Below are 9952 nucleotides of genomic sequence, written 5' to 3'. Positions count from 1 at the left end.
CATTGGGGCTATCGAGGTTGATTTCAAAAACTTTGTCGTGGGACATAAAAACCTACATTGGTAATTTTGATGCACAAATGTTTGTTGAAAATCTTATAGGGAGAAAAGACACATGCAGTTCATTTTACTTTGATTTTATAGTAGATGAAAACAAGTGCCTGGCTTGGAGTGTTTTGGGCGGATCCGATCTGCATAAAGAACTACATCTTTGTTCGGTGAGGTTTTATCAGCAGATGCTACATATAGAACAAACAAGTATGATATGGTGTTTGTGCCTTTCACGAGAGTTGATCACCACAAAAGGTGCATAACGTTTGGAGATGGGTTGTTAGGTGATGAAAGTATTGAGTGTTATACATGGCTTTCAAGACATTTTTGGAAGCAATGGCGGGTGCCAACCGAGAATTATAATTACGATCGGGACAAATCAATGAAGTCGGTGGTCCCGGAAGTGTTTAAGGAGTCAACACACAGACTGTGCATGTGGCACATAATGAAGAAACTAAGAGAGAAAGTCAGTTATCAACTGTTTCAAGATGAGGATTTTAAGACCAGGCTCAATAGGTGTGTTTGGAACAACCAACTTGAGCCTGATGAATTCGAAGAACAATGGGAGAAGATAATGACTGATTATCAACTTGTAGAACACGAGTGGTTTTCAGATTTGTACGATCTCAGGGAACAGTGGATCCCTGCCTACTTTAAAGATGTTTCAATGTCTGGCTTGATGAGGGTTACTTCTAGGTCTGAGAGTGAAAACAGTTTCTTTGACAGGTTCCTCACACCTCATTTGACCCTTGTTGAGTTTTGGGTGTGCTATGAGAGTGCCTTGGAAGCACAAAGACACAAGCAGTCCAAATTGAACAGTGACAACAAACACTCTGAAATCCCACGGAAAACAAAGTCAAACCTTGAAGTCCATGCTTCTGAAATGTACTCGCACAACATTTTCAAAGACTTCCAAACAATTGGTTGCGACTTTGTCGATTGCCGTTTTAAAGATGTGGAGAAGATTGATGAGACAAAAATATATATTCTAACAGACTTGCAGATGCCAAATAAGTCATGGAACGTAGCATATTCACCGGATAACATGGAGATTACTTGTTCTGTTCTATGTTTCGAGAGAATGGGCTTGTTGTGCGAACGCCTTTGGATTCTACACAACCAAGATTTTCGAAAATACCGAACGACATAACACAAAGATGGACAAAAGCTGCAATGAGTAAGCTTTGTCTTTGACAAAGATGGCAAACGATAGATGTCTCTCAAAAGTTTTAACCGGAAAAGTTTGAGTACTTGAGCTGTGGCAAGAGGTTTATTCTTGTGTCGTCGGCGTAGTAGTGAGTGTGATGATAACGACATGAAGCTTTTGATTGAAAAACGAGAGATATTAGATTGGATATGATTAGTAACAAAGTGTACCAAAGCAAAGAAGAAAGACAAGATGAAAGAAATAGAAAAGTATGTGGGCTGCAAAATACCTGAGAAGTTGGTGATTCATGTTCCTAAAAATCTAAAAACAAGGGTAGGACCAAGGGCAAGAGAATTGAATCACAAATGTTAAAAGCCCTAAAGAAGAGAGGAAAAGAGAAGAGATCTTTAAAAACATGTGGCCGCCAAGGACACAACTCTAGAACTTGCAAAGAAACAAACCATCTGACAGGTATCTATAATTTGGTTTCTTGTTAAAGCATATTACATTAATGTTAAATAATTATTAAATTATACAAGCATAGCGGATAGTGTTTACCTTCCAAAATCTTCAATCTTATATGGAGGCACATAAGCTCTTTGTGCAATGAACATTATGGTTGTTCTAAAGGCCTGAGATGAAAAATTTCAAAGAATGTATATTTGGTTAACATTAAATCTATTATCAATTTAGTTGTTCATTTTGGCCATTTTCTCCTTATAAAATCTAATATTTAATTTACATTTTGATGCATATTCACCAAATACTACCATGAAGATGACGACGATGAAGGAGATGAATCTGATGATGTGGAGGACGACGATGAAGAAGATGAATCTGATAACGAAGTGGAAGGTGCAAATTTTTGATTCAAGGATAGACATCCATAATATACACTACGAGAACATTCTTAAAGGCTTGTATGCACAATTCGATTATACTGCCAAAGTACATTACTCTTATAGGGAAAGTATATTTAATTTTTATTAAAGCATCATTATTGTTGTTCTGCAAGGAACATTCTTAAATGCTTGTATGTACATTACTCTTATAGCCAAAGTACATTACTCTTATAGGGAAAGTATATTACATTTTTATTAAAGCATCATTATTGTTGTTCTGCAAGGAACATTCTTAAAGGCTTGTATGTACATTACTCTTATAGCCAAAGTACATTACTCTTATAGCCAAAGTATATTACATTTGTATTAAAGGTTCATTATTGTTGTTCTGCAGGGACAACATCAACTTGATTGGAATTGTTTTCCCATAGTACAATAATTTTAAGACGTTTTGCACAATAAACATTATTGTTGTTCAGCAAGAACATAATAAACTTTATTGAAATTTGTTTCCGGAATATAACACTCTCTTGAATTAAAATTTTTTCAAACTTCAGTTGTACGACTCATGCAGACTTCCTCAATATATGTTACATTACTCACACACATGTCACAAACGAAACTAAAAAAGTTTTTACGGCTTCAATTCAGCATCTTCCTCATCTTCATCATCATATTCTTCCCATGGCAAAGGGTTTGAACGGAAATCCATTGCCTTCTTTAGTACAAAAGATCAAAACATACATTGCCTTCTATTGAAATCATATATGAAATGTATTTCTTCCGCAGAATCAGTAGGGGAGCATCCTAGCAAAATAAAGAAAACAAGGGATTAGAACATGTACAAATGTGTCTTGAATTATGTATTAAAAATAATTGTATTACTTCTGAAACTCACATCGCCTTTTTTTAAGCCCACAGGTCCAATTTAGATTACCCTTAAATGTCTCCATATGTCTCATAACGTAAACACCACAATCAGTCTTGTTATTGTTGTTTCTCCACTTCATCTTTGCAAGAATAGGTGCAGTTTTTAATTCGATCAACTTTTACCTTTGAAACACCGATGTCTTTCAAGTATTCTCGCTAGAACATTACGTTTGGCGGAGAAGGGGTGCAGAAAAACATTAGGACACTAATAATTATGAGGTACAATATCACAAAAATTAGAAAATTAAGACAGACACAAAATTTTTGGGGAAGGTACACTCTATGTAAAGTCATTGTACATTCACAATAATGAATAAGAACAGTATGTAGTGCTGTTAAGCAAAAGAGAGCATAGAATCTTACAAAAGACAGTGGTCTATTGTGGAAAAATTCTTCTGGTTTTCCGTCACGATACACATTATCAATGATGATGAACTTATACTTGTTCTTTGTCAATTACTAGTAAATTGTAATGCCTTTTATATATAATCGGGAAGAAGAAGCTCAGATTTTAAAAGATTTAATTAGGCAACAAGCAAATTAAATATAACATGCAAAAAGAGTGTATATTGTCAATGCTAACCAAATCAATTCTATCCGGGTTAACAGGAATTGGGTAAACTCTTCTTTCATTATCTCCTTAATCACGATAAAATTTTCAACAGTGTCCACTTCTCCATGAAGCATCATCTGTATGCAAGACAAGTAAAGTTTTTGATGTTAATCAAGGGAAAAAACATTACAAAATTTACTTGTTGAAATAAGTTTATATAAATATTTGACTTACACACACAGCTGTGGTGAAAAAAAATCGATAAGGCTCGGAAGAGTTTCTTCTAGATTCCTTGGCATTCAAAAGTTTTGCCCAACAATCGATCACATCACTCGTTAAATATTTAGATTGTCGTAGCGTTGCCATTTCAATACGCCAAGAGAAATTTCACCCACATGCACAAGAAGTTCCTGTTCGGGACTACCAGTGTTAACTCAAAACAGGATCTGAGACATTTTAAATTTAAATATTGTACATTAGTAGAGATATATATATATACCTGGCTAAATCGGTATGTTTTCCTCTACTATACGACACATAATCAGCAATGCAATTCTGAAACTCAGTAAGAGGAGTAATAATGCATGTATCTGTGCTTAGTAAATTACGATTTGCAAGGATGCTCAGAGACTCTGGTTGACTTCTTTCATGTTCATGAACATTTTCATTGTTGATGACTTCGCCCTTGGTAGTGTCACCACTGTCAACCAGATTATGCTCATTTATACTCTTGTCGTTTGTATTACTCACATCTGTCATGTTCTCATTCTTCTCAGAAGCATCATAGCCATCTGGTATAATATTCCCTTCCATACAACCTACCTCCATTCTTCTCTTCTTAACCATAATGATCTCATTGTTGTCAGGGACACCAATATCATCGGTACTCTTCTCTTTCTTTCCAACTACCTCATCTTCTATCTTCTCATCGCCAACAGTCTCATCACCCTCGTAGAATTCTTCATCGACGAATCCAGTTTCTTTGGGAAGGGCTTCTCTTGATCTTTGCTTCACCTTTGTTAAAACGTCATCACAAACAATGTTGCACTTGGATGAAACCAAAGTGCAAAGATATTTGATTCTCAATATTCGAAGTCCATCCATCTACAAAAGTTAAAATATCTTTAAGATATGTAACTTGTAAACAAGAATGTGCTTTTAATACTTTAAAAAAGATCATTTAATTAAACCAAAAGTACATTTACAATTATTGGATATAAATTGTTTAGAAACTTACGTTGTTTTTTGTCAACCCACAAGTCCAATCTTGACCCCCTTGTACGTTTCCATGTGTTTCATTGTGTAAATACCACAGTCAACAACATTTTGATGGTTTCTCCAAGGCATTTTCAATACAGCAGGCTCCATTGCTCTTACTCTTTCCTTCAAATCACCAATGTCATTGAAATATTCTGCCAAAGCATTACGCTGCATGGAAAAATTCAGATCAAACTATATAGAGAGACCGTGCAAAAAATATGACATTGTAAAAGAAAAAATAATCAATGAAAGGCAACTGGACAATTACCATATTCCAAGGTTTGTTTCCATAACGAGTTTTTGGGGTTTCATCATGCTGTTGATTATCAAGAATAACAAACTTGTTCTTCTCCATATTGAATACTGAGCGTAAAAATGCTTGTCGGATATTATTGGGAAAAAAAACTGTTTTATATAAGAAATGATTAGAAGATACAACAGACATAAAATTAGCAAGTGAGAAAACACTTTGTATTGACTATATATATTGTTTGAGCTAACCATATCAACTTTTGTCACATCAATAATCCCAAAGATGATTTAACTCATTTCTAAAATGCCTCTTGAATACTTCCAATTCTCTTTCAAATTTGAATTCTTTCCTTTGCCCTTGAAATGCTTGCTGCACACACAGAACATAATATTGTTCTATTAATATACACTTGTATAACATAAAATTATTGTAACATAGAATGAAATAAAATTTTACATACAAATACGAGGGTTGAAGCAAAGAATCGACGTGGTGCTGAAGCTTTTCTTTCAACTTCATTGAAATTCAAGTAAGCTGACCAACAATCAACCACAGCATCTGCTATATACCGAGGTGGTTTTAGAGATGCAAAAAGATATCGGGTACCCACGACATTCTTAAACTCAAAGAGCTTCTCACTGGTTCAGACGTTACACAAAACAAGTCAGTTAATTACACATATGTACATTATCTTTATTAATAATGCACATAATAACCAAACGAAATGTACATAATGATTAATTAAAAGGAACATAATGAGTAGAATAAAATATACCTAGCAAGAACAGTGCCTTTTCCCTTGGTGTAGTAGACGTGAGTCGGCAATACGATCTTTGAAACTTAGATGGCTCTGTACATGGGTCGATGTCTCCTCTTAGTAAATCAAGTTCAAAAGACTAATATCTAAGCTTAGATTGGGAGTGGTTGCCTTGGGTTCTTCACTATAATCTTCAGATAACATGCTACATACAAGGGTATTTATAAGATTATCCGTATTGGCTTCTTCGTCATTCTCCGCGTCACTATCAACATAAAGATGCTTCGAATCATTTCGTACATTTTTGTCATCATCTTTCTTGTTGTCAACATTCCCATTTTCACACTCCCCTTCTGACACCTCTTTGTTGTTGTCACACTCCCCTTTTGACACCTCTTTCTTGTTGTCTTCATTCCCATTTTCAACCTCAACTGATTCAACTTTGTTTTCTTCTGACTCTCCTTTTGACACCCCTTCCTTGTTATCTTCATTCCCATTGTCAACTAATTCACCTTCTTTTCTCAATGCACAAGGCTTCTGGAATAGTTGAAATGTATCAAATTAAAGAACAATACACTTAAGCACCAAGTTAACATAATATAACAAAAAATATGATCAACATATTTACCTTTTTGTATGTATAAAAAATCGGCCTCTTCAATGACATGCTTTCAATCTGAATACTATTTTTTAAAGTTATATTTACATTATTCAAAGCTTCAACAACCAAAGGATGATTACTAACATCAATCTCAGCAGTTAGAACAACATCGGAATATCAAAGCAACATTAATACCAACAGAACTTTCACTATCGGCGGAGCTGTGCTCATTTGACAAATTGAGTAAACTAAATGCATGATCACACGACTTACGGCGGAGTCTGTTCTCCTTAATTATTGATACTCCTTTTTCTAACTTAGCCTTAACAGATGATATGTTATGAGCTAAACTAGTTATACATTTAGCAAGATCAAGAATATACTCCTCCGTGTAGTCCTTTGTTTGATAGATGAGTTCGACACACTGTATTGTCAACCACCTCCTCCATTGGTGCTTCCAACTTACCATTTCCAAACATACCGCTTTTCATCTCATCCTTCTCTCTCGATGTTAACAAACTACTAGTCCAACCTACCAACGTATAATAATCTCTTTCAACTTTTCGTTCGACATGAACAACGCGATCAACATAGATAAGCTGCAAAAAAAAAAAAAAAAAAAAAATTAATTACAAGAGAATGAAAACGTACCTTCCAATGTTGAATTAATTTATGAACTTCAAATATATTTTTTGGGACTTTTTACCTCCAAAAACAACAGTGGCCCGCCGAAGTGAGTCTCCTTTTCCACCCACTCAATCTTGCTTTCTTGTAAACTTTTTAACAAAAAGGAACACCAATTGTAATCTTTGATTTCATCAACATTCATCAACGATTTTAAAACATGATGATTAACCAAAGGCTTTTGCGTGTTTCTCATTAGCAAAGAAACAAAGAAACACAACAAAGTTAACCTTGAATTCATCACCACCATGATCATGATTTATCAACCAATTCTCAAGCGTTTTGAGTGGAACTTGTCCATCTTTTATACCAAATTGTTGCTTCCATTTGCCATAAAACTCTTGAAACTCTTCGATTCGATATGAGTTTTTGATAATTCAACTGTTTTAGGGCCTATTGGAAATCCAAATGTTGATCTTACATCAGAAACCTTCAAGTACAACTTCTCACCATCAAGAAGATCGATCTGATTTTTGGTATGGGTTATCTTTGCTTAATTAACCAGTACCCAAGCTTTAAAGGAATGGAACGAACTCTTAACCAAAACAGCCCACTAAATCCAATCTCTTCTAGCGCGCACCACTGTTCGTATGACAAACGTTCAACTACCTCAACTACTCCTGTAGGAGACATTCTCGTATATGCACTTTTAAACGAAGAGAAATCAAACTTCTGCTTACACTTGGAACCCAATACCATCTTATTACTTACTTTACCCTTTTGAGGACTTTCTTTCTTTGCAGTAACAATTTGTTTACTAACTGAAACAATTTGTTTCTTAACTGCAAGATCATCGTCACTTTCTTCATTTATCTTCTTTGCGAAAGATTTTATAGACTTAGATTTACTTTGTTAATAGTAGCGATTTACGCTTTCTTGTAAATGGAGCACACTCATTTTTACCATCGTGGAACTTTCAGTTGGTGAAAAAATAAAAGTAACTTTTCTCCGCTTTTTAGATTTTTTATCTTCCTGCTCCATAGTCCGTAATAATAAAATGAAATTACGAAACAAGTCTGAGATAATCAGCAGTTATCTAATTTTAGGAAATGTACATTAATCGCAAATATAATGTTCTTTTAGATGATTCAGAACAATTTCTATATTAATAACAAACGGCACATTAATTTAAGCTGAATGTCCATTATATTATTACGTTCAATTAAAAACCCAAAAATTCACAATTAGAGATAATCATCAGTTACCTAATTTTAGGAAATGTACATTAATCGCAAATATAATGTTCTTTTAGATGATTGAAACAATTTCTATATTAATAACAAACGGCACATTAATTTAAGCTCAATGTCCATTATATTATTACCTTCAATTAAAAACCCAAAAATTCGCAATTAGAGATAATCATCGATTACCTAATTTTACGAAATGTACATTAATAACAAATATAATGTTCTTTACATATTTGAAACAGTTCCTATATTAAAAACAAACGGCATATTATTTTAAACTAAATGTATTATATTATTACATTCAATTGAAAATATAAAATTGACATGTAGAAATAATCACCGGTTACCTAATTTTAGGAAATGTACATTAGTCACAAAGATAATGTACTTTTAGATGATTCAAAAAGATTTCTATATTAAAAACAATACGCACATTAATTTAAAGTCAGTATGAACAATATATATTATTTCCTTCAATTAAAAATTCAAAATTAACAGAAACTAGAAAGTAAATGTTAAAAGAATACTTCAGAGATATAAAATTGGGGAAGAACAATGCGAATGTGTTTCTAAAGGTAGAAAAAATAATTCAAGCACATTAATCCGAATTAATTTTTAACGAAAAGTAGTATAAATATCAAAATCAAAACATCAAAATTATACTGCTATTGAACAATTAAGTGATCCAAATTAAACATTATATTAAGTTATGATAGAGAAGAAACGAAATTGAAAAGAAAATACCTTAGTATAACGGAGGAAATTGGGCGTAACTTCAAAATTATCTTTATTTGTTGAACAATTCTCCTATGACAACGTCTATACTTGTAATGTAAAACGACTGAGCTAAAAACTGGTTACTACTTTTTTTTTTTACTCCGTTTCTTTTTTCTTGTAGGTAGTTAGTTACTATTATAATGTAACTGTTAAAAAATAAAGGAAATGATACCCTAAAATAGTTAGTTAGTTACCTTGAAGCTTGGCCACTACAGTCCCCGAAAGGGGTGGCTTACATGCTCCATGTGTTTGTGCGAGAATGCATGGACCCGGGGGGATTCAACCCCCTCGTCAACATAATTTTTTTTTTTTTTTTTTTTTTTTTTTTTTTTTTTAAAAACGACACCCGACGGACCAAGTAAACCTTTTTTTTTTTTTTTAGTATAACAAGGGCGGGGGGAACGGGACGAGAAAGATTTTAGAGTTGGATTAAGCGGATCTTTGCTTCTCATTTGAAGGCGGCAAGACACCCTAGAGGGGCCGGGTATCCTAAAACGGGACGGGAAAGGGTTTAGGGTTTGATTAGGCGGACCGCTACCGCGGATCCCCTAATCAAACCTAAACACTTTCCTTGTTTGTCATTCGAAGGCGGCAAGACAAAAAGACACCCTAGAGGGGCCGGTATCCTAAAACGGGACGGGAAAGGGTTTAGGGTTTGATTAGGGGATCCGCGGTAGCGGTCCGCCTAATCAAACCCTAAACCCTTTCCTTGCTTCTCATTCGAAGCGGCAAGACAAAAGACACCCTAGAGGGGACGAGTGAAGCCTTTTTTGAGGGGCGGGTATCCTAAAATGGGACGGGAAAGGGTTTAGGGTTTGATTAGGCGGACCGCTACCGCGGATCCCCTAATCAAACCCTAAACCCTTTCCCTTGCTTCTCATTCGAAGGCGGCAAGACAAAAAGACACCCT

General features: G+C 34.5%; 1 protein-coding gene across 1 annotated transcript; it reads left to right on the top strand.

Annotated features, from left to right (window-relative positions):
- The first annotated feature begins 262 nt into the window (after window positions 1–262).
- On the top strand, window positions 263–1198 carry LOC141632925 (protein FAR1-RELATED SEQUENCE 5-like). Its single transcript, XM_074445423.1, has one exon. It carries the CDS (start codon window positions 263–265, stop codon window positions 1196–1198), a length of 936 nt encoding a protein of 311 aa, XP_074301524.1.
- Window positions 1199–9952: the final 8754 nt, after the last annotated feature.

Source organism: Silene latifolia, chromosome Y (genome assembly GCF_048544455.1).
Source record: "Silene latifolia isolate original U9 population chromosome Y, ASM4854445v1, whole genome shotgun sequence".
Taxonomy (NCBI): domain Eukaryota; kingdom Viridiplantae; phylum Streptophyta; class Magnoliopsida; order Caryophyllales; family Caryophyllaceae; genus Silene; species Silene latifolia.
The sequence above is the reverse complement of the archived record's forward strand: the minus strand, read 5'-3'. Positions and strand labels throughout refer to the sequence as shown.

Coding starts and splice junctions, on each gene's coding strand:
- LOC141632925 (XM_074445423.1), top strand. CDS start 263: ATGGTGTTTGTGCCTTTCACGAGAGTTGATCACCACAAAAGGTGCATA.